The sequence below is a fragment of the Camelina sativa genome, chromosome 18 (genome assembly GCF_030686135.1).
Source record: "Camelina sativa cultivar CO46 ecotype springtype chromosome 18, ASM3068613v1".
Classification (NCBI taxonomy): Eukaryota; Viridiplantae; Streptophyta; class Magnoliopsida; order Brassicales; family Brassicaceae; genus Camelina; species Camelina sativa.
Window position 1 is genome coordinate 11748694 of NC_141897.1, and position 24723 is coordinate 11773416.

A 24723-nucleotide genomic window follows, 5' to 3' on the forward strand; every position below is an offset into this window, starting at 1 on the left:
CGTTGTTACGTACAGCTGTTAAAGATCTTATCTAGCCTATATATCCCGTTGTACGTTGTATAATATTCTTCAAGGAATCATATCGATCTTGCTCTATAATTGCAACTTTAAATAACAAATATGTCATTCTTTTAAATAGTCATAACTTATACAATTCCCCCAAAAAAAAAAAGTTACAATTTCCCTTAAATCTAAATTCTACAGGATCTAATGACCATATTTGGAGATTTTTATGAATTCTTAATGAAGAAAAAATATAAAACAGTGAACTGTGTGACACAATGAATGTCTCATCACATGGATGGTTGTGGATAAAACAAAACATGATCCACTCTTCTCCTCTCAATCTTCATCCTCATTAATTAAATTAAATAAAAACAAAATTTAATAATTTCGATCTTTTTAGGTCATTTAAAAAAAGAAAAAGTCATTATTATTTGCTCTTTTCCGGAATCAAAAGAATCATATTATTATTATTATTTGGTTCAACTTCAGATAATGGAAGCTAGAAGGCTTGCGATCCTCTGTTCACACCTCAACCCACCTGGTCCGAACCCGTCCCGAGACCCGACTCTCAGGGTCTCCGGTTGCAGCTCTGGTTCGTCCGACGACGACGGCAGAGTGGAACCATCCAATCTCCCAAACGACTGCGTTTTCTGTAAGATTATCCGTGGCGAGTCTCCATGTCTCAAGGTTTTTAAAACTCTCTCTGTTTCTTCAAATTTCTTTACACAGAGAACTAAAAAAACTAACTAAACTCTTTTGATGCAGTTGTACGAGGATGATATGTGTTTGTGTATACTGGATACTAATCCACTAAGCAATGGGTAATATAGTCAACAAATCTTGATTCTTTTTTTTTTTTTTAAAGAACAATCAAAACTGAGATTGGTTTTGCCATATGCTCTGTTATATACTTGTGTGTACTTGATTACTTGGTGCAATTTGGTTAGCATCTTGATTGATGGATTGCATTTTGTTACAAGTGTATGAACTTTTGTTCTTTTGGTGTTTCAGGCACTCCCTTATTATTCCCAAATTACATTATCCAACATTAGAGGAAACTCCTCCCTCAGTAAGTTCCACCTTCCTACCACCTTGTATGTTACAAGTGTTTGTTCCATTTTTTAGTATAGAAAATTTGTATATGCGTATAAGATTTTGATTATAGGTCTCCTCCAAGGAGAATGCAGGTCGTTGCTGCCATGTGTTCCAAAGTGCCTCTTATTAGTAACGCCATCGTGAAAGCTACTGACAGTGGTATGCTCTATAAGTTTTTCATTTCTGTATCCATCTCTGATACAATCAGATTATAAGAACTGTCTTTACATATATATATATATATATATATATATATTAGTAATGAAATTGTCAGAACCTTAACATTTTGATAATGGAACTTTCCCTTAGGAACCCGTTCTCTCGATGATCTCAAACCCCATTTCTTTGCTCATCTTTTATAGAAGGACCGCATAACCTATGTCTACCATAGTTATTCTTATACAAAAGAGTACAAGGCTTTTTGTTCAAGACCTTATCTGTCTCATCATTAGTTTACGCAACCATTGAATACCTTACCTGGCTTGTGAACTAAGTTTCTTCTTCTTTTTATGTTAACATAGCAATCTCGTTATAGCAATCTTCTAAAGTAATCTTGCCATTCCTTCTGGAATCCTTTAACCAATTTTAGGTAGATGATTCTGATTCTGATCCTGATCAAAAACTATTTTATCAGATTCATTTAATTTATTGGTTAACAACGGCGCAGCAGCTGGACAAGTCATATTTCACGTAAGCACATGCTGACTTCCTCAACTTTCTATTTCTCTTATTTCCTGAGGAGGGAAGTTTCTACTAACAGTTCCTTATATTTTTTCTCTCTCAGACACACATTCACATAATCCCGCGTAAGGAACATGACTGCTTATGGGCTTCCGAGGTACAAAACAAGATCGAAACAATACATTTTTGAAAGGTGCATGAAAGTTGCCTGACTTGATGGTTTTCTTTTGTTTGTGTGTGATGAACAGAGCGTACGGAGACACACGCTGAAACTTGACAAGGAAGCATCTCAACTGGTATCGCGTGTTCGACAGCAATTGTGTAGCCTCCTTCCTCAAGAACAATTGGTTCAGCCCTCATAAAAGTCTCTTATCAAGAGATCACCATTGTTGTAACTTTGGATACAGAATCCAAACACGAAGTATATTCTGTATAGTTCATATTCAGTCTCGTTTTTGTTTAGCCATGTTCTTGAATTTGTCGGTTAGTTTATCAAGTTTTTTAGTTATAGAAATAGAAGAAGTGGTTTAGTCTCATTCAAATCAGAGGCTTGCTAGGCTCATCTAATTAGTAAAACTCCTGCACATAAAGTATCCAATTTGAGATTTAGGATTATAATGGATCCAGAGGCATATTACCTTAATCTGATTAAGTCGTAAAACGATGACTTCAACCTTCTATGTTCCTTCTCCATCCCTCCATGGTCACAGCCACAGACGACAGTTTCTTAACTACTTTCGCTGTTATTCCAATCTATCTCTCAATACTTTCCAATCTACTCACAATTAAGTTTTATAATCTTCTCCACTTTGAGATATATGCTTACGATTGCCACCACTTAACCAAGTTGCACGGAAATGGTTACGTTTTGAACCAGCACCACCTGAGAGATTGACATGTTATATGATTGTTAAGAGAACCAAATTATGGTTATTACAATGTTAACATGAGTCTACGGCTATTAAAATGTTGAAGTAAAATAATTATGTTGGACGCACCTAATCTACTTGACTACTACATAATTTACATGGTAATAGCAGATTTCTTAGTTAATGTGCTTTTTGGTTTATAATCTCTAGCAAGTTACATTTTGATAATCTATCAGAATTTCTGTTTACTTCATTTACTTGTGTCAAAAAATGAGGACATTTAACAGAGGATCACCTTTGTGAATACTCAATTGTTTTTTTTAAGGATGTGTAATATAATAGGAGGAACAAGCAAAAGACAACGTGCTTGGTTGGTTGGTCCAAAAGACAATGTCCATGGTGGATTATTGAGATAATCATGCTCTTATGCCTTTTTTTTTTTTTTTTTATCATTATATTTATTTCATGTCACCATGCATTATAATTTGTTGGTATTCAGTATTGGCCAATTTAATTGGGATGTAACACTAATTAATATTTGGTGTAACTGATAAAGTTTTTTCTTTTAACAGAATTTTTTTTTTCATCCATGCTAACTATAGTAAAGTTTATTTGAGAGTCGAATAACCAAGATTTTGGGATACGAGAGTCAAAATCAAGTTGCATTGTTTACTATATCTAGCTTTCAATTGGAACCACAATAAAGTAAGAGAGAGATTTGTGGCTCCCTAATTAGAGGAATCAGTTCTTTCCGACTCCACAGATATATGAAGAACCATTTTGGTGTTCGGTCCAAGTGATAGAGAGAAGATTAAAATGATTACGAAGCTAATGTCTTGGGTGATATGGGGAGGAAAAGAGAAGGGTCGTGAAAGTAGAAGCTTAATAGAGGAACTGCCAACAGAGATTCTAATGGAGATTCTAAGGAAATTACCAGGGAAACAAGCATTGATTTGCCGTTGTGTCTCCAAGACGTTTCTTAGTGTTATAGACTCTCGTTGTTTCATGGAAAGACATCTTCATGATGATCATCATCATCATGATGGCGGTGAACCTCCAGAATTGCTCACTTGTGGAAATCATGGTGAGTTCCTTTATAAGATGTGGATGTGTAAGACGAGGCTGGCCGAAGAGAGTGATGAAGCAAATGTGCTAAAGGTGGACGATCGACACCTTTGGAATTATCCTTGCAAACAAATACAATCTTATTTTCACCCTATAAGCTCGAAGGGACTAATTCTAACCAGAAGTGATTCGGGTCGTCCGTATGTCTTCAACCCTATACCGAAAGAGGCTATGAAGATACCAGAACAGATGGACGAAAACTCATGGAAACAGCCTCTAGGATTCGGATATGATCCCAAAGGAAAAACTCACAAGATCATTAGTGTTTGGGAAACAGAAGAGCATGAGCTTGTGGCCGAATTATTCAACCTGAGGGGAACAGACTCAAAATGGAGGAGCTTAGACATCTCCTCTTCGGCCTCCAGTCTTCCTTACGGCCACGTTTCTTTTTCTTCTTCAACGGTGACCATTAGTGGATATGTTTACCGGACGGCCACCATAAGCGATGTGAGTGTCTTCAGTATTAACTTGGGTTTTTATTTTCATAAAATATAGCGTTAACAATAATTGTTTCTTTCTTGCAAATACTTCAGGGATCCGAGGCGGCTTGTACATGTTCTCTTCTACACTCTCGGAGAGGATACTTGTTGAAAACTATAAATTGGAAGCCCATAGTCCTACGTTTCAGCCTGGAGATGGAGACATTTGAGTGGTTTTCTCACCCGGCTATCATCGAGAGGACTTTCGTCCAACTCTTCCGCCTCACTAATCTTCGAGGGACCTTGGCCATGGTGGATTTTTCTTCCGAGGAGTGTGTAGGGTTGTGGACACTGAGAGATAAGGCGAGAGGAGAATGGTCTTTGGACTACAGATTTGACGCCAACGTGTTCAGAGACAAAGTGAGACACTTCTGCCGCGGCTATGAAAAGTGTACAAGCAAATTACATATGGTCGGTGCTTTGAAGGAAGGGCTGCTTCTAAGGATTTGGGATTCTACTGTCTGTATTTACTTGAACCTCAAGACAAAACGTATGGAGTTTATTGGGTTTGAGAATGAGATTCAAGAATTAATAACTCGGGATTTCATCGTCAGTTATACTCCGAATTATCTACTTCGTCTCAAGACTTACTATGACCAATCAAGAGTCATATGTGCTCACCCTCATGCCGGTGCACGTATTCGAGGACGTCTCCATGTAATGCTTACGCCCGGTGATTCTCTTGCTTATGAGTTAAGGTGTTTTTATGATAGCTTCTACGTCACATTCGATGAGCTTATTGGGTTTAGGTCGCATAAGGAAAACCGCCTTCAAAAAGATATTCAACTTGAGAAAGCTCGAAAATTGAAGGAGGAAACTCCATGGACTTTTGTTTAGGATACGAATCGTTGCGTCTCTCCCGTTTCATATATTAGATGAACAAAATAATAGTTAAATATGTTATGTTTTGGCTTCTCAAAGTTTTTTTTTGTTTGTAGTGTTGGTTTCTCATAGTTAGTAATTAATAGACCGTGACACATAGCAAATCTACCGATCAAAGATTTAACCATGGTCATGATTTAATTAACAAAATATTATTTATTTCAATTTCCTTTCCAATTCGCTAGAAATATGTAATAATTTAAATTATTTTCCTATTATTTCTTTGACTTTATTTTCAATTAGTAATATGTGAAATCCATATCATATATAATATATAATATGATAAGGTTTTTCTCAACTTTGGCTAAGAAAATGACACTTACTTACTATATTTCTGACACCTGTATTTTTTAGTTTAGACCTAATTAACTAAACTCATTTGTAGTTTGAACCTGGTTAATTAACTACAGGCTCATAAAACCAAAAAAACAAACCATCAACATTTTCTTCCTCCCTTCTTCAATCAGAAACACATGCAGTCTCCAAGAATCTATAACCACCATATATTAGTTTGTGGTTGGTTTCATCTCGGAACTATACCAACATTAAATTAAATTTATGGGTTTGAATTTTTGGGTTTAATTTCTGTATTTGAATCTTAATTTTCACGGTCACAAGCAGAATCAAATTTAAGTAAGATGGTGGAATGGTATTATTTAAGTCAATTAGTTTAACTTTTTTAAAATATATATATATATATATATAATTAAAATTTTGAGCTTACTTCTGGGAAAATTACATAAGATTGTGAGATGGTTTTGATCTAATTCTATAATTATTTTGTTTGATTCACATTTATTATTTCAAAAGTTATGGTATTTTTGAATTACATAAAATTTAAAAGTTTTCATATTAGGCATTTCAGAATATTATGAACACAATCAGTTATGTTTTGATTTGAAATAATACCATGATTTTTTACACTGCCTGATATATCTACCCATTACTTTCCTCAGTTTTCATTTTTGTTTATATTACTTCTCATTTTTAACTTATTATTTTGAAACACTTTCGAATTTATGATCATGAATATTTGATTTCAATTCTTTCTCTCCCCTAAAGGCTCAAACATTCTATAAAGCTTGGTTTTCTAAAAACAACTTATTACCATACAAACACATCCTCTTTGAGACTATTGTGAAAACATATTTTTTGGTCAAACGCTATTGTGAAAACTAAAACACTAAATTTCTATACTATCCTCGATTCAATCTCCAACAGACAACAAAACACCGATAACAATAGTATCGTTGTTCGGTGATGTGTGTAGAATTTCACTCCAAATCTTTTACCTGAAAAGACTACACGACGACTGAAAGTGCACAGTTAATCAATTGTAGTATTTTAGGATCGATCCTACAGAGAGTAATAGCAAGCACAAATTGAATTAAAAGGGAAAGAAATATGGCTAAGACTAAAGAAGAGATTGGGGTTTTGGTTTTCCTAATAACTATTGCAAATAAATAAAATGTAAATTAAAGCAGTTTCAAACTATAAGACTAAGGCGTTGGGCGTTTTGGGAGTCATCTTAGGGTTTTCATGGTTCTGAGCAATATTAAGTGTAAGATCTAACAAGTAAATACTAATTTTCGGTCTAGGTTCTCAACTACGAAACACTAATGAACTAACAAGCAATTCTCAAAGAATGAAAGTCTAAAGTCTTCACACTCCGTTACTCAATTTTCGCAGGCAACGTCGCATGTCAACCAGCTAGTTAAACAAGTTCGATACATTCACCAAACTTCGCAACTCAACTTACGCAGGTTACGAGCAAGGCTTTGGTATAACACTAGTTTGGAGAAGTAGGATAACGCGGTTAGCGCTCCCGTTCTCTATATCAGTACTTGGTGATCAATCCAAGCATAAGCATTAAGATAAAGATGTCCCAAAAGAACTCTAATATAAAACCGAAAATAAGATCTAACAACCTAATTGAAGCGAACCTATGAATTCCCCTTGAATCACCCCATAGAACCCAACAAATAAAACTACTCGCTCATGATGCTAAAAAACGACATTGATATTATATAGAACAACATCAAAAACGAATCAATAAACAAAAAGGGGTTCAAAGTAAACTTCTCTATTTGTCACAAAAGTAACTTGATCCCAAAAGCAAAGTAAGTATGAAAGAAATAAGGAAGAGTAGAGATTTGGTGTCTTCGGTGATGGCTTCTAAGAGGGGGTGAGAGAGGACGAGCTTCAACGGCGGTAGACGAGTCTCTGGTCGTCTCTAGGTCGGCTGATTGTTGCGTGGATGAAGAACTTAGGGGCACAAAGGAAGCACACCTCAAAACTCTAGGTCTTAAGAGTATTTATAGGGTTTTGTTTAGGGTTAGGGTTTTGTAAGGATAGAAACGTCTTCTCTTGTTAAGTGCAGGACAAGGGGCGGCGAAAGAGGCTTCTGGACCGTGGAGGAGGCTTGGACTGGCCCGTGGTGATGGTCGCTGGTCAGGCCTTGAATGAAAGCCCATCCGTAGGTCGGTTCTTCTTACGTCAGTTTATAACATGTCTCGGTAAATCGGGCATAACTTCCGGATGAATGAATGGATTGACTTGATTCCACTTTGAGGAGAAAAATGACTCTTCCAGCTTTCCATAGAAACCAAGCATGATATATTTTGAGTTGTGTAAAGTCTTCAAAAGTAACCCGTACTATAAAGCTCTGAAACTTTCTTAAAATGTATTTTCCTTGTCTTTTGGTCCTGTTTGCTATAAAACCTGTAAAACCTTCTTCAAACCTGAAATACTTGATAATAGACATTAAAGCATTGAAATCATATCAAACTCTTCCTAAATGCATATGAAAACTATAGCTAATATGAGTAAAATAATGATGTTATCAACTCCCCCAGACTTAGTCTTTGCTTATCCTCAAGCAAATAATCAAACTAAATCATGGAAAAGAGGTTTTGAAAATACTGGAAGTTCACTTATCTTTGGGGATATTGTCTTTGCACTCTTCATCGGCTTGACATTAGGAACTTCCATTTGTAATCCACCATGAGAATCATCAACTCTCCTTGATCCCACAATTCTTTAGAGTCTCCAGAATCTCCATTGTCATCTCTTTACATAAATTAAAGCAGTAATAAAAAGTGAAATATTACCAAGGGAAAATCGATCAATGGCTTGCAGACTCTCTTCAAGCCAAGACTTTCTTCATATGATTCATTTCCTCTCCCTTTTCTCACTTCTCTTTTTTTTTTAATCAAAGGTGTAGGCGAATACTGGGGTCATCGATAATTTACCTACCCCTCGCTTCCAAGCTTTGTGTGATCATTTGACTCAAGAGTAGAATAATGAGGTCACAGGTAATTTACCTACCTCTCTAAACTGATCAAAATCATCTCATCTTTTATTCTCTTTTTTTTTTTTTTTTCTTCTCTTTTTTTTTTTTTAGTATTGAAGGGAAGAGAGAGGGGACCATACATTTGAAGAACTGCAATGTCTTGTGTGGCTTGAATGTAGAGATCTAGTCCAATGTATAGCAATTCCCATGGCTTGATAATTAAGTCCGGTTTAGGTCGTATAAAAGTTAGAGACAATGTTAGATCATCTGAATATTCATCGAATAGGGACTTGGGGGATTGTTGAGTCGGCTCACAGTCATTCCAAACTTTGGTTCTGTTGTCAAGCATAATCAAGAGTCATAAGAGTGTTAATCCAAATCAAATAAACCTTTAGAATAAGATCATAGTCCCCTACTAGTATTGACTCAATAAAAAAAAATGTGACTCGATAAAAACTTCAAAATTATTGATGTAAAAAGTGGAAAAAGGTCTCAAGTCAACAAAATAGAAAGTAGCATTAGTATAGGATGGAATATCCTTCCCCCAGACTTAAATCACACCGTCCTCGGTGGAAAAAAAAAAAAAGAAAGAGATGAGGATTAAAAATCATAAGGAAAAGTTTAGGGTTTAAGAACAATGTCACCTTGATGAAATGATGTTTGTGTCGACTCTTAGACATTTTATGGTTGCCCAAAATAGTCTAGAGTTCGGCTGTGGTAATGAAAATGTGGTGACTAACCGTTTGTACTTCCTTTGGTTGCTTGACATCGAGTTTGAACTAGGCTAAGTCCAATCGAATTCTATTTGATATATCTCTAAATGCATCCTCCTTGAAACAAAAACCTAAAACCGTCAATAATAATGAGAAATTAAAATAATAAAAACATACCTAAGTAAAAAGAATGGTGATAGTAGGTGGTGAGGATGGTGGTGGTTTGGAGTTGTCTCGCGGCACATAGATGAATGGTCGCGGACGTAAGCAGCAGGTACGGTCATGGTACACGGGACATGGCATCGGCTACAAGTGGTACGGCTGGTGGGGACTCTCGGCATTGATCACTCAAGGATGGTGATGATCCGTCGCCTTCGGCATACATCGGTCAAGTTGAACATGGCCGGTCAGTAGGTGGTTCTTGCCACTAGTCATGGTGTGTTGCCAATCCATGGACCTTCTTCTTCCTTCTTTTTGGCTTTTCTATTTTCTATTTTTTTGTGTTTTTTGTGTTTTTTTTTATAAACCTGAAACTAAAATGCAAAAATATGAAAAGTAAAATAAATTCTAAAAATAAATACTTACTAGCTTGGGTTGCCTCCCAAGAAGCGCACTTGTTTAACGTCGTTGGCTCGACGGTGGCAGCCAAGTTAGGCTTGAGAAAAGTCATCTTTGGGAATCAATGCTCCTTCGGCTCCTTTTATATCTTGATAGTCTAGTCCAGCTTCAATAACAAGTTGTCCTTTTGCAGAAGTTTCAAAAACTTTTGCATGAAGAAGAACTTCTTTAGTATGCTTTATCATTTCTTGGATCTGTTCCTTGCTCTCTCTACTTAGCTCAGGAGGATCTATGATCTTGATCTTGGAAATTTGTGGTGGATTAGGCGGTTTAGGTGGCTTGGGTAGCAGGTTGTTGGTACTTGTGGATGTTCCTTGGTCGAATTGCTTCATCTTGTCTATGTTAGGGTCCATCGGCTCTTCATGTAGTGAGTAGGTCGGCCGTGGCTTCGGCTTGGAGATAGTCGGATATGACTTCTTCTAGTTGATGTTAGCAAATATTTTCCTCTTTGACTTGTGGTTTATGATAGCTCCAACAGTAGCTAGGAATGGTCTTCCTAAAATTAATGGTCTCTCTGTCTTGTCTTCCATATCTAGAATGTGAAAATCGGTAGGGACTATGCAATATCCTACTACAAGTTGTAGGTCTCGAAAAGATCCGTCGGGAACCTTTTGTGATGAGTCTCCAAAGACTAAACTGAGGTTGGATGGAGATATGTCTCGCAATCCCAGTGTATCGGCTACACTTCTTGACATAACATTAACATTAGCACCAGAATCACAAAGAGAGTTAGAGAATTCAATGCCTGTTATGGAGCATGAGCAAACAAAGCGTCATGGGTCTTCAGCTTTAGGTAGTCTCCTTAAGGGGTAGTGGCTAGCGGTTTCTTCATCAAATGAACATGTCATACGAATAACATCTTCATAAGAGTCAAAGAGTGGTACCATAGGCTTGGCGTCACGGTAAGTGAGGGCTGGTACGGCTGAAATAGCATTGCAATATCCTTTAGGATTCTCTTCGGGTTTTCCCGGAAGTACACCAACTTGGCATGGAACAACATTAGTGGTTTGAGCAACTTGAGTTTCAAGCTTCTTGACATGGATAGAAATGCTTTCAAACTTCCCGTTCAGTTCGGTATAGATGTTGTCCATCCTTGAGTTGATCTCTCTTGATTGCTTTTGAAAAGCAACAAGGAGTTCTTGCATCTTAATGTCGACGTTGGCATCAGCTTGAGAGGTAGGCGCCTGGGCTGGTCTGGATTGGAAAGGCGACTTGTTGTTGTTGAATTGGGCTCGCGGCTGAAAGTTGTTGTTGTTGTTTCCACCAAAGTTGTTGCCTTGAAAGCGGTTAGCTTGCTAAGGATAATTCTGATCTTGGGAATTCTCCACATTTGGGTTCCTATAAGAAAGGTTAGAAGTGTTTCTAAAATTGTTGTTGAAGTTGTTGTTGTACCCTCGGTTTTGGTAGTATCCTTGAGCACCAACATAGTTGACTTCTTCTTCTTGGTCATAAGAATCTTCTTGAAAAGGCTCCATGTTCCCATTGTTAATAGTCTCACAAGAGTTTACTCCACGTTGTTGGTTCCTAAGAAGTTGGTTCATCATGTTCTTGAGGTCAGCAATCTCCTTAGAGTCGGAATTGCTAGAACAGATGGTTCTATCAAAATTGGTGCAAGTGTTGCTACTACTTGCAGAAAGGTTGTCGAGTGATAGTTGATACTTAGGGTGTAATCCTCTATAGAAGGTACTTAAGAGGTTACCTTGAGCAAAACCATGATGGGGCAGTCACGTTCATAGTCCTTGAAACGTTCCCATGCTTCATAAAAAATTTCGATCGGTCCTTGTTGAAAACTTTACAGCTTGTTGCGAAGAGAGTTGGATCTAGACTTGGTGTAGAAGTGGCTAAGAAAGGCTGACTTGCATTCTTCCCAGCTAGTAATCGATCCAGGAGGTAAAGACTTTAACCATCTATGAGCCTTGTCGGCTAGAGAGAAAGGAAAAAGCTTACACTTCAAGTAATCTTCGGGAATTCCATTGGTTCTTGTTGTAGAGCAGATTTCTTCAAAGAGATCAATGTGGTCCATCGGATGTTCAGTAGAAAGGCCATGGAACTGATTTTGTTTCACCAAACCAATAATTTGAGGTTTAATCACGTAATCACGTCTTGGAGGATGAGGATAGCAGAGCGGTCTTGAACGAATTGGTTAGGAGCATCATAATCGGCTATGGTATGGTTGGGTGCAGCACGTCTTAGAGGGTACACATAAGCAGGTTGTCTTCCGCCAACTTGAGGAAGTGGTGGATTAACGATGAGAGCAGGCTGGTGAGGAGGAACATCGAGGTTGTCTCCCACGCCTAGAGGATTAGCATAACGAGGAGCTTGTTGATAGTCTCGGCCACCTTCAGGGTCGAGTTGCGGATCAACGACTACAAGGTTGGGATTGCCACCTTGTGCAAGAATCGTTTCTCCTTGCTCGTTGAGGGCAGGAGGTATCAGCGGTTGGTTGAGGTTAAGGAAGCCTTGGTCCTGGTTCCTTTCTTCGTCCATGAGTTGATGTCTTCGAAGTTTTCTTATTTCACGTTCTAGTCGATCAATGTCTTGAATTGGAGATACGATTCCGGAGGGTTGACTCCTAGTCATGCACTACAAAATTAAAAAACAGAAACTAAAAGGGAAAATAGACGTTATCGAAAAACAAGAAAATTAAAACTAAAATCGAAAAATTCAAAAGAAAAATTCAAAGTGTCTTAGACGAGAGTTCTTATCAAATTCAATGGGCAGCTAGTTACTCCCCGGCAACGGCGCCAAAAATATTATCTTACTAAGTCTTGAATTTTTTTTCAAAAAATGCAAATTATCTTTACTATTGTTCATCTTTTGATGATTTATGCAATCATTTTAAAACATTTATAAAAGAAAATAAATAATTGCATGTGTATTTGATTTTAAAAGAATTTTCATATATAATGATATAATTACATACAATTAAAATAGATAATGATTTGATTAAGTTTTAAAAAATGACACATGCGTCAGATTCTTAGAGTAAGAATTGAAAGAAGCCGTACTATATTATATCATCTTATAATAAAGTAAGGTTTTTTTTTGGCAAGCTCTAAAAGGTTGTCATTTGATGCTCTCTTCTTTCACAAGCGTCATTTTGTTTCTTTAAATTTTTAGTGTAACAAATTTATTCAATTGATTTTACATAAAAAAAATTTCTCTTAACAAATAATTTGATGATTAAATACTTTAAAGATATAAGATTATAATATACATATATATATATATATATATATATATAATGTCGAGTAATAAATGGCAGTTTTATTTCCAACCTTAATATAAATAATTCACATGATCTTGATATTACATTAATTATTTCATTTTCAATCCATTTAAAATAAACTAAAGTCTATTTTAATAAAAAAAAAACTATAAATAACTAAATGAGAATTGAATATATTTAAACAATAGACATTTTTAGTTATAAATTCACAATAATGTATTTTATAAACCTGGCACATTTTTATTCACTTTTCTATTCCATCCCATCAAACCAATATTTTGTACTAACTCTTATTTTTGTAACTTTCATAGTGTTTATAATAATGCAATCAATAATTAATAATAACATTTAGAAATATTACATATATAAGAAAACATATTAATATGTAATGATTTCATATCTATAACTCTCACATAGTTTATGTGACTCCTATAACAATGAAATACTCCCTCCGTTTTGATTTAGTTGTCGGTTTAGTTTGTTTTCAATAAAAATGTTTGGTGAATATTCCAATTTTATCCATGCTGTTTTAATATTTTGACCAATAAAAATTGATATAAAAATTAGTGTATTTTTTACCCAATTAAATAATAATTTTTGATATGCTTTTAACTACAATTTTTATTATAAATAAAAAAGATACACATTTTACTAACCCTCATATCTCAAATCTCACATAATATTTTTATTTAACTAATATTGTATTAACTAATAATCATTACTCAGTAAACAAATAAAAACAAATAATTTCTACAATCACAAAAATATCCAAAAACAGAGTAAATTAAATTCGTGCTACGCATGGAGGGACTGCTATTATGTTATACGTTTTTGTAATATTTTTACTTTAATTATGCATTTTTCGTCAATTATAATTGTAGTATAGTTTTAGATTTTTCATTCAATTCTTTTTTTGTCAACAACTTTAATTGATCGACTATTTCGAAGAATACTGTATTTTAATTTTTTTTTATCATTAAATTATCAAAAGTTTATACATATCATCATCTTTATAATTTTAAAATTTATGTTTTCTGCTTTTTTTCTTTACCTCAAATATTGCTACAGCGCATTGTTGTTAATCTTGTCCAAAGACCTTAACCCCCAATGCAATTTTCAAACTTTACTTTAACAAACCTAATTTCTTTAATTTTCTCATATATTAACATGAGTCGTAACTCGTTAGACAAATATTCAATCAATGAGTTTCCTAGATGTAAACAATTTGTATATCCAACGTAACCACAATTAATTTCGTAAAGATAATAAGAAAAGTCTATTATATATGTTCCTTTGTGTTATTACTTGTTCTTCTTGTTAACCTCTAACCTATAAACGTAGCTGCTATCTGTAAGGAGCACAGTTATATAATTGATTATTTCATCTTTTCATTTTGTCCAATTTAATAAGTTCGGATCTATAAACAATGACTAAAGGGGATGGATCTGCGCCCAAGTTGGACATATTATACATAGAATAATTCACACACCTCATAAAAAAAAATTCTCGTTAATTTACACACCTCTCTTTATCAATACATTTTTCAATTTTCACCATATGTAACTTATATACATGATATATGATGCATTTTTCTAATAGATCACTGCTTTCTAAAAGAATGTGTTTTTGTAAAGAGTGTACATATTTTTCTTTTATCTCTTTTTCTCTAATTGAAATGACCCAATTTTTTTTCTTTTAAATATAGTATTTAGTTAACTAGTGATTCCATAATTATTAACAATCTAGCAACATTTAATACAAACATCAGAAATAATAAACCATCAATTAACTAACAAATAACTCCAATAATGAATAATCAATTAACTAATTATCATTCTAACATAAACTAGTAATAAATCAACCAACAAGGTTATAAAGCATTAAACCAAAATTTAGCAATATTTTAATGACTTGACTCTAGCAACCTAACAAAATTCATACATATATCAAACAAGCTACTAAAACATCCTCCTTTTCATTTTATTGATTCCACGATCACACTTTCGTTTTACCTGCACTACAAAAACAATGAGATGCGTGAGTATTACAAGATATACCCAGTGAGGCGATCCACCCATCTACTGGGCTATACACACAAGCGAAAAAACAAACACAAACAATGCACAAAAGCAAGCGTACCAGACAACTCTGAACACAAGTATCGAACCTCCTTGTCGTCACGATAGACCTTACATCGATCGACACACCTCTTGCATCGATCAATGCATACCTTCGCATTGTTCGACGTACGCCTTCCATCGATCGACATATCGTCTTTGCGTCAACTGACACACTCCTTGCATCGATCAACATAACCTCACGTCTCCTCTGAATCCCTAACTGCATCGACCGACACAATCATCGATCGATGCAGTCGCGTGAATCATCGCCGAACACGATCTCTCTCGACATCTCTTGGCTCCAACCGACACAATGTCGTCCATGATACCAAATCCGACCTCAACAGGCCATAACCTCCACGACAACCACGCAAAAACAAGCACACATGTAATCAATTACCCAAAAATACACAAAAACACACATCTAATCGCTTAGATAAGTCATTGTCCCATACCCACCTCATAAAGAAGACAATTCTAAAACAACCACATCAAAAATCACACCACCAAACGCTTCTCTCTCGCCTCTTGCCTCAGATTTTCACTCCCACTCACAGAAGGCTCACATAATGATTTTACAGAGATTTCCCTTTCTCTCAAATTTCAGAAACGACAAACGGCTAAACCACACTCTAAGACGTCGAACTTCCTTTAATAAGCGAGTCCTAGAGTTCTCCTTTTAAAACGCGTCGAACCAGAGACAGTGAAAGTAACTCAAGTGCAAACCACACAGTTTCATCAATCCATGCCCATCCTTGGCATTAATCGATGCTCAAACCGGAAATTGGGTTCGCGGGTGTTACAATTCTCCCCCACCAACACAAATTCGTCTTCGAATCTCGAACAACCATCGGCCAAGGACTCCCGTGCAACCGTCTCCATGAACCGCACCTCCACTAACCAAAACTATAAAAGTCACCTCCAGGCGATAGACTCACGCTTCAAACATTATTTGCTCTCGACTTTTGGACTTGCCTTACTCATAGGTCACAAATTTGAGTTTTTATTGGCTGCTCAACAGGTCTTAGCCTGCATGCCACAATGTTGGCTCATCATCGGGCCTAAGTCCAAAAGCTATAATCTATAAAGGAAGTCTAATATTCGTCTCTAGGGTTGCCACCCTACTACTTGCCCCCAGATCGTCATCCAAAGTTGATATACTAGTCATACTCTCAAGCCACAAAGTCTCCAAATATGACGGTACTAGGAGAACTAAAGTTCTCCAAAAGAGTCGTTCAAGATCAACTGTCCTTAGAGTAAACAATTCTGAACATGTTTGAGCCATATCTCCTAAAAAGGTCTCTCTCTTGTGGCTCGCGTAAAACATCACAATATCCTACCAACCACATATTCCCGCACTTGAATACCTCATGACCACATAAGGATCATAAAAATGCCACAAAGGCCGCCACTAAGGCCAACAAATGTCCCAAACAAGATCGCCACCAAGACCAAACAAATGTCCTAAAAAGGACCGCCACCAAGGCCAAACAAATGTCCTAAAGAGGACCGCCACTAAGGCCAAAATTTTTTTCTAACAAGGACTGTCACCAAGGCCACACATCATGAAGGTCCATCACGAGGACCACATATTCTGAAGGATCGTCATGACGACCAAACGTCCCGAAAGACCATCTAAACAGGCAAGACATTCCGAAGGATCGTCAAAATGACCATACATCCCAACAGACCGCCTAAACATGCTACACATCCCGAATGACCATCTAAATATGCAACATTAGCTAAACAACCCACCACAAAGGTCATACAATAGGCTAAAGAGCCCGCCACAAAGACCACACAATTGGCTACAGAGCCCACCATAAAGCCACACAATTGGCTAAATAGCCCGCCACAAAGGCAACATAAGTGTCACCAAGGCCCACAACCACTAAAAATGGACAAATTCTAACTCACATAAAACTCATCATTTTTATAAAATTTCCACTTTTGGTAACTTTCAACTTTTAGAAATCACAACAGTATTTCCTTTCTCATGCAAATGCAAGTCAAATCCAAAAAATACTCATCTTATTATTAATCATTAAATGTCATAATCATTACAACTCCAAGAAAAAATACATAATGAGAATAAGATACAAACGCACAAAGCTAAAACGCAAAATGTAGCCCAAAATAGGCAATCTCAAGCATCGACTTGCTTCTCGAACCACTTCTTGAATCTTGTCTTCATCCTCGCCTCTGGCTCCCAAGTCTTCTCTTCTACACCATCATAGTCCCATATGACTCTCATCAAAGGAACCTTCTTCCTCCAAAGTTCTTTGATCCCCCTCTAGAGCACCCACATTGGTCTCGCCTCCAAAGTCATGTTTGACTGAAGATCTACAGGAATCTTAGCCAACAACTGATCTTCTCTGTGAAAACACTTCTGCAACATCGACAAATGAAAGACCTTGTAGAACACACGCATAACATCAAGCAACTCAAGCCTATATACAACTGGTCTCACCCGCTCAACCACTCTAAACGGACCCATGTGCCTCAGACTCAGATTAGTCTTTGCCATTGAACTTTTTGGACCCCGCAATATAGCCATCTTGAGGTACACTCTATCACCAACCTGAAACTCAAGATCTTTCCTCCTATTATCAGCATAACTCCTCTGTCGATCCTGAGCCTCCTTCATGTTCAGCTTCAGAACTCGGATCTTCTCTAGGGTCTCCTGAACAAAATCCGCACCATATATGCTTCTCTCCCCCACCCGAGTCCAGCATTACGGTGTACGATATGGCCTCACATACAACATCTTACAAGGAGCCATCCTGATACTCGCCTGGTAGTTGTTGTTGTAAGCAAACTCTACAAAGCTCAGGTAATCCTACCACGAATTCCATTGTGATGATGTCCCAATTGCACTCAAAAATGGAACTTTACAACAAGCCGCTCAGAACCTAATGCTCAGCCTTCACTAGATGGCAGATGTCCCACTTCGCGACCCAACAAATAACTCTAATAATGAATAACCAATTAACCAATTATCATTCTAACATAAACTAGTGATAAATCAACCAACGAGGTCATAAAGCATTAAACCAGCAACCTAGCAACATTCTCGTGACCTGAATCTACCAACCTAACAGAAGCCATATGCATGGTCCAACCACTAGAACATCTTCCTCTTCATTGCCTTGATTCCACGATCACACTTTCGCTTTACCTGCTCCACAAATACAATGAGATGCATGAGTATTACCAGAAATACTCAGTGAGGTGATCCTCCAATCTACTGAACTATACACACAAGCGAAAAGACAAACACAAACAATACAAAAAAGCAAGCAAACTAGACAACTTTGAACACATGTGTCATACAATACTCGTCGTCATCACGATCGACCATGCGTCGACCGACACACCTCTTGCATTGATCGATGCAATGCCTTCGCATCAACCGACACACACTATGCATCGATTGATGCATTGCCTTTACGTCGATCAATGCAACCTCGCGTCTCCTCCAAATCCCTAACTACATCCACCGACGCAATCCTTGCACAGATCGATGCAGTCATGCGAATCATCGCCAAACGCGATCTCCTGGCTTCAACCAACGCCACATCGTCTGTGATGCCAAATCCCCGACCTCAACAGGCCATAACCACCACGACAACCAAGCACAAACAAACACATAAGCAATCAATCACCCAAAAACACACATCTTCTCGCTTAGATAAGCCGTGGTCCGCACTCACCTCTTAACAAGATGATTCTGACACAACCAAGATGAAAATCACACCACTAACCGCTTCTATGTCGCCTCTTGCCTCAGATCTTTACTCCCATGGACAGATCATATATCCTCCCAGAAATCGGCACAGAAAACTAATAGAATGATTTTACAGAGATTTCTCTTTTACTTAATTTTTAGAAACGACAAACGGCTAAACCACACTCTAGGACTTTCCTTTTATAAAAAAGCCCTAAGGTTCTCCTCTTAAACCATATCGAATGACATTGAAAGTAAGTCGAGTGCAAACCACACAGTTGCATCGATTAATACTCATCCTTGACGTCGATCGATGCTCAAAATGGAAATTCGGTTGACATTATCAGATAATAGATATATTTTCTCACTGCATATCATGACCACTTGAATTTTGATTTTTCTTTACATTTTTCAAATAATTTTGTGTAGTAGGGAACGAGTAACGTTGTTTTGTTCTTGGTCAAGGACTCAATATTGTATAAGTAGTTTTGTAAAGGGTGTATAGAATACGTAATTGTATATGTGAATTATCTAAATCATACTAAATCACTATGTATCTTTTTTTTTTTTTTGTTAAAAATCACTATGTATCTACTTCTTACTTTCTTAGTAACATTACAAAATCAAAGTATTTACAAACAATCAAAAAAAATAACTCTATTATAAAAGATGCTCAATGTTTAATATATATTAGAACAAAAATCAAAATAATTTTTTTATTATATAACCCGTATTTCTACTAGTAATTTAAACCTTTTTTGGTTGAACTTTAATAATACATTATTATTAAAATGATCACCAAGGTTAAAAACTCACTTACCATTTTATATAATATAGTTTAGACGAATAATGGTAAGTGAGTTTTTAACCTTCTGCTTGAGGCTAAAACACGAGAGATATTTTGACCATGTTATATATTATATGATTAGAAAGAACACTCGCCGATGAGCACTACTAGTTGTATGATCAAGATCTATCCCATACCTGGTATTTAATTAGCATGTCGTAGACCTTTCTTCATTAGATAATTTTAAAAATGAGTCCACATAAAACAAAAAATACTAAACTTTGACATTCATGTAGAATAATGTTAACGTCGAAATTGTAAAAACAATTACATATTTATTAGCAAAACATATCTCTCAACGTCAAAGACCCGGCAAACAACTCCTAATCTCCGGCCGTTACGGTGCAACACACAAAATGATACTAATTGTTTTTGTTAATTATAATTTCATTAAATGATTTATGATTATAAAAACAAAAACATAATATAATGTTTTCATCTAAACAAACTATATAAACCAAGTTTAGCGACCATTTAAGCAATTGCCCCTACCATTTTACGTTTCTCTTCTTTCTCCTCCGACACACTCCAAAACTCATAAATCTCTTTCTTTGATGTGAATTTGACTATTTTCTACGTAATTTAGGATCTTACTATTACTACATCTCCTTTTCTTTCTTTTTTTTTTCAATTCCTAATGGAGAACGAGTTGTTTATGAACACAGAGTTCCCACCACCGTCGGAGTTCGAGCCACCGTCTTCTTCATCGGCGATGATGCTTAATTGGGCTTTAATGGATCCAAATCCACAACAAGATTCTTCTTTTCTATGGGAAAAGTCAACGGACCAACAACAACAACAGAGCATCTTTGACTCTGCTTTGAGCTCATTAGTCTCATCACCGACGCCGTCAAACTCAAACTTCTCAGGCGGTTGCGGTGGTGGCGGCGGTGATGGTTTTATCATCAGAGAGCTCATTGGTAAGCTTGGTAACATAGGGAATCACAACAGCTCCCGTGAGATCTACGGAGGAACAACTCCGATGTCTAGGTCCGCCTTGTGTTACGCAACTCCGATGAGCTCTCCACCGCCGCCGTCGAATTCGAATTCTCATATAATGATGAACAGAACGACGCCGTTGACTGAATTCTCAGCGGATCCGGGTTTTGCGGAGAGAGCTGCGAGATTCTCTTGCTTTGGTAGCCGGAGCTTTAACGGAAGAACTAATTCAAATCTTCCGGTTAACAACAACAACGTCGTCAACAACTCCGGGAAACTGACACGTGTCTCAAGCACACCGGCTCTGAAGGCTCTCGTTTCACCGGAAGTCGCACCGATGATTCCCGGCGGCGAATTTTCCCGGAAGAGAAAAGCTCTGCCGAAAGGGAAATCCAAAGAAAATCCCATTTCCACAGCTTCCCCATCTCCTAGTTTCTCAAAGGTACACAAAATTTTCCCGGAAAGTTTCTTACTTTACTTTTTTCCCGGAAAATTTCGATTGTTTTCCCTAAGCTTTTTCAAATGTTGGAAGAACCGCTTTTTTATTCGAAGAACCCAATTCTTAAAAAAGTCAGCTTTTTTCATAAAGTGATTAACTTTTTGTAATATTTTAATTTCGTAGACGGCGGAAAAGAAAGAAGATTGGAGTGGAAAAGGAAGTAAAAGCTCAGACGAAAAAGGAGGAAAAAGGAGAAGAGAGGATGAAGATGATGATGTAGAAGAAGAAGAAGGGGAAGGGAACAAAAGCAATAACACTAAACCACCTGAGCCTCCTAAAGATTACATCCATGTTCGAGCTCGGCGCGGCCAAGCCACCGATAGTCACAGCCTCGCCGAACGAGTAATTATTTCACTTCTCCTATAACAACATTATGTTGTCAAATTGGTTTAACTCCGAAGTCAACGAAACTACCAAAGTTTCGAGATTGTTCGACTTTTAGTTCGAACATTAGTTGTTGTTGCCTTTTTCAATAAATCGCTAGGCGTTAGTTAGGCATCGAGAAATGACCTAGCGCTGAATCGGTCTATATTGTTTGTCGCTTAAATTGTTAATTCAGATTGAAGTTTATTAGATGTGATAAGAATTTGAGTTTGATATGTTCTTTTAATGTTTGGTTTAGGTTCGGAGGGAGAAGATTGGTGAACGGATGAAGCTTCTTCAAGATCTTGTGCCCGGATGCAATAAGGTGAGACTTTTTTTTAATTTAAAAGTCTTTGATTAATTTTTTGTTATGAACTCTACTGTTGATTAGTGTAATTAGAAAATTAATGTCTTTGTTTATACGATGAAAGGTTACTGGAAAAGCACTGATGCTTGATGAAATTATAAACTACGTACAATCATTGCAAAGACAAGTTGAGGTACAATTATTATTTATTTGGTTTCATCTAAATTCTAATTAATTGTTTCATTTCATTCATTAATCACCGAATTTTAATTATCTGCAATGATTTTTTTCTTTTAATTATTTTCTAATGTTTTTTTTTTGTTTGTTTTAATAATGGCAGTTCTTGTCAATGAAGTTATCATCAGTGAACGACACCAGGCTGGAATTTAACGTGGACGCTCTTGTGTCAAAGGATGTTGTAAGTCACCTTAAACATTAACATCAATTTAACAACCATTGATAATGATAATTTGAGATTAATCAATATCAATTCCTTTTCTTTTTTGCTTTTTTTTTTTTTTTTTGTTTTGTTTTGTCACCTCACTCATTATCTTATATCAAATCCTCTTCTTTTTTGTTTTTGTTCAATCGACACATTAGCATTTAATCAGGCAGCCTTTTGATTTTCTTTTTAAAAGTACCTTTTGTGTTTTTCTATTAAATATTCTGCAATATTTTTTACATGTTTTAATATATATTTGAATTTATTCAGATGATTCCATCAAGTAACAACCGATTGCATGAAGAAGGACTCCAATCAAAGTCTTCAAGTCATCATCATCAACAACTTAATATTTACAATAATAATAATAATTCACAATTACATCCCAATAACATGATGCTCCAATCTCCCATGAACTCTTTGGAAACCTCTAGCTTAGCCAGAAGCTTCACTCACTTACCAACACTTACCCAATTCACTGACTCAATATCTCAGGTTTTAAATTCCTTCTATGATTTTTTCTTCCTTGATTCTATTTTTCTTTAGTCAAAAGATTATAACATCTTTTTATTTGTGTGTTTTTCCAGTATCAAATGTTTAGCGAAGAAGATTTACAAAGCATTGTAGGAATGGGAGTGGCACAAAACCCCAACCATGAATCTCAACACATGAAACTTGAGCTTTGATCAACCATTTTTATCAAGGTCTCAAGGAAGAAAAAAAAAAAAAAAAAGGATTGATGGGTGTACATAACCATACCAATATATGTGATTTATTCATATACTCATCTCCATTTATATATATACACATTTATGAAAGTAACTTTTTTTCTTCACTTACTTTTTCTTTCTGTTTTACCCTTATGTTAATTATATTATATATGTCATCTTCCAATTCATTATTAGGGTTCAGTTGTACTATTATACACTTTGGTTTCCTTTGGATTCCTTTTGCTTTTCTAATGTAATATCATTGTAAGTTTGTTACCTTCCACAACATTCCAAGATAATTAATCTACTCTATTTTAGGCGAAATTATATATTGATAAAAGATAAGTCTATAAATTAATAAAATATCATAGTTCCTAGTGTTATTAATTTATTATGGTTTTAGTATTTATTGAAAACAAAACTATTCCACATAATTAATATTTTTCTGGTTAATTAATATCAAGTATTCTAGTTTACAACAAATAGTAAGCAATCTTATCTAAATCTAATTATTTACATCATAAACTTTAGGACAAAGAACTTTCCGACAAATATCATTAGACAGAAAGTAACCTGTAGATAATTAATCAAATTCGTAATGATGGACTATAATCTAATTTATCAAAATTACGAAACTCTGATTTTTATATTTTGTTACTTGCTAATAAGTCAACATCACCTTCATTCCTAGATTCTTTTCGATTTGATATTTGGTAATGTTAACCAGCTGTGTGAGGTGTTATGTCTTTATCTCTCTGTTGTCTTTGGAGTAGAGGAGGGATTTGCAAACAAATATTATAGTAGAGTGGGATCAAGTTGTGATTTCTGAAAATTAAATCTTACGTTCCTCTCATGTTTTCTTTGACCGGTTTAATCCGTAATCAACCAATGATTCGATGATCAACCAACTATTTTAATGTAATTTTTTCATAGCTTTGCCCCACAAAAAAAAAAAAAACTTTCCATAGCTTAGAATAAACATTTCATCTCTAGATCGACTAATTCATCATGTGTATACAAGTAGACTTATGGTATAGTAACGTCGGGATCACAGTCACTCCGTAGTTATTTACAAATTAGTCACCGAACACTCTTACAAAACTACGAAATTACGCGTACTTTAACCGTGGTTATGTGTCACGTAAAGCCACAAAACATTTTAGATCACGATCGTATAGATATATTTTTTTTTCGTGTCTTTTCGTGATTGTTTGGTCATACACTCATATAGCCACAAAATTTTGGCCTTAGTCACGGATTTTTTTCATGACTATATACACTATGTTTTTACTAGTACAAAAATGGTGTGTAAGTACTAAAATATCTTGTCTTATAAATTGATGTAAGTTTTTTTTTTTTTTTTGGTCGGCAAATTGATGTAAGTTTATTATGGGATATATGCCTACTCCTGGGGCACAAAAACTAAAAAAATGGCCAATTCCTATATTTTCTTATATAAAAATATCCTTTTAATTTCTTTTCTTTTTTTGCAAATTTCCAAATACAATTCTAGGTCATGTGTGGATTGTACAATTGCACAAATATATTATCATTTGACCTTGGCCAGCTTCCAGTTTTTTTATCAGTTTCCTTGATCATCTCTGGTTTCGGGTAAGTTTTTTCTTGGTAAATATGCATTGCAGGCAGAATCTCTCGATTAAGTTAGACTCCATATGGTGGCTAAATTACTTTCTTTCACTTTTGGTAAGAATTTCTCAATTTAGTGAAAGTAATTAAGGACTCTTCATACATGATACATATATAATATTTCAAAAATATG

At 35.8% G+C, this 24723-nt stretch overlaps 3 protein-coding genes and 1 non-coding gene across 4 annotated transcripts; all 4 read left to right on the forward strand.

Annotated features, from left to right (window-relative positions):
* Positions 1–287: 287 nt before the first annotated feature.
* On the forward strand, positions 288–2244 carry LOC104760833 (adenylylsulfatase HINT3). The gene is made up of 7 exons (XM_010483803.3): positions 288–693; positions 772–827; positions 1018–1075; positions 1194–1260; positions 1736–1791; positions 1886–1939; positions 2031–2244. The coding sequence occupies exons 1-7, from the start codon at positions 499–501 to the stop codon at positions 2142–2144; spliced, it is 600 nt and encodes a 199-aa protein (XP_010482105.1). The 5' UTR covers positions 288–498; the 3' UTR covers positions 2145–2244.
* Positions 2245–3473: 1229 nt separating this feature from the next.
* On the forward strand, positions 3474–5190 carry LOC104763232 (putative F-box protein At1g46984). Its single transcript, XM_087497541.1, has 2 exons — positions 3474–4223; positions 4310–5190. The coding sequence occupies exons 1-2, from the start codon at positions 3483–3485 to the stop codon at positions 5090–5092; spliced, it is 1524 nt and encodes a 507-aa protein (XP_087353667.1). The 5' UTR covers positions 3474–3482; the 3' UTR covers positions 5093–5190.
* Positions 5191–11467: 6277 nt separating this feature from the next.
* Positions 11468–11575, forward strand: LOC147922780 (small nucleolar RNA R71). The gene has a single exon (XR_015589930.1). It is a non-coding gene; the product is annotated as a small nucleolar RNA R71 (small nucleolar RNA).
* An 8287-nt stretch (positions 11576–19862) lies between these two features.
* LOC104760834 (transcription factor bHLH78) lies at positions 19863–23267 on the forward strand. Its single transcript, XM_087499642.1, has 7 exons — positions 19863–21064; positions 21245–21463; positions 21744–21809; positions 21916–21984; positions 22132–22209; positions 22504–22728; positions 22821–23267. Exons 1-7 carry the CDS (start codon positions 20321–20323, stop codon positions 22917–22919), a joined length of 1500 nt encoding a protein of 499 aa, XP_087355768.1. The 5' UTR covers positions 19863–20320; the 3' UTR covers positions 22920–23267.
* The last annotated feature ends 1456 nt before the right edge of the window (positions 23268–24723 follow it).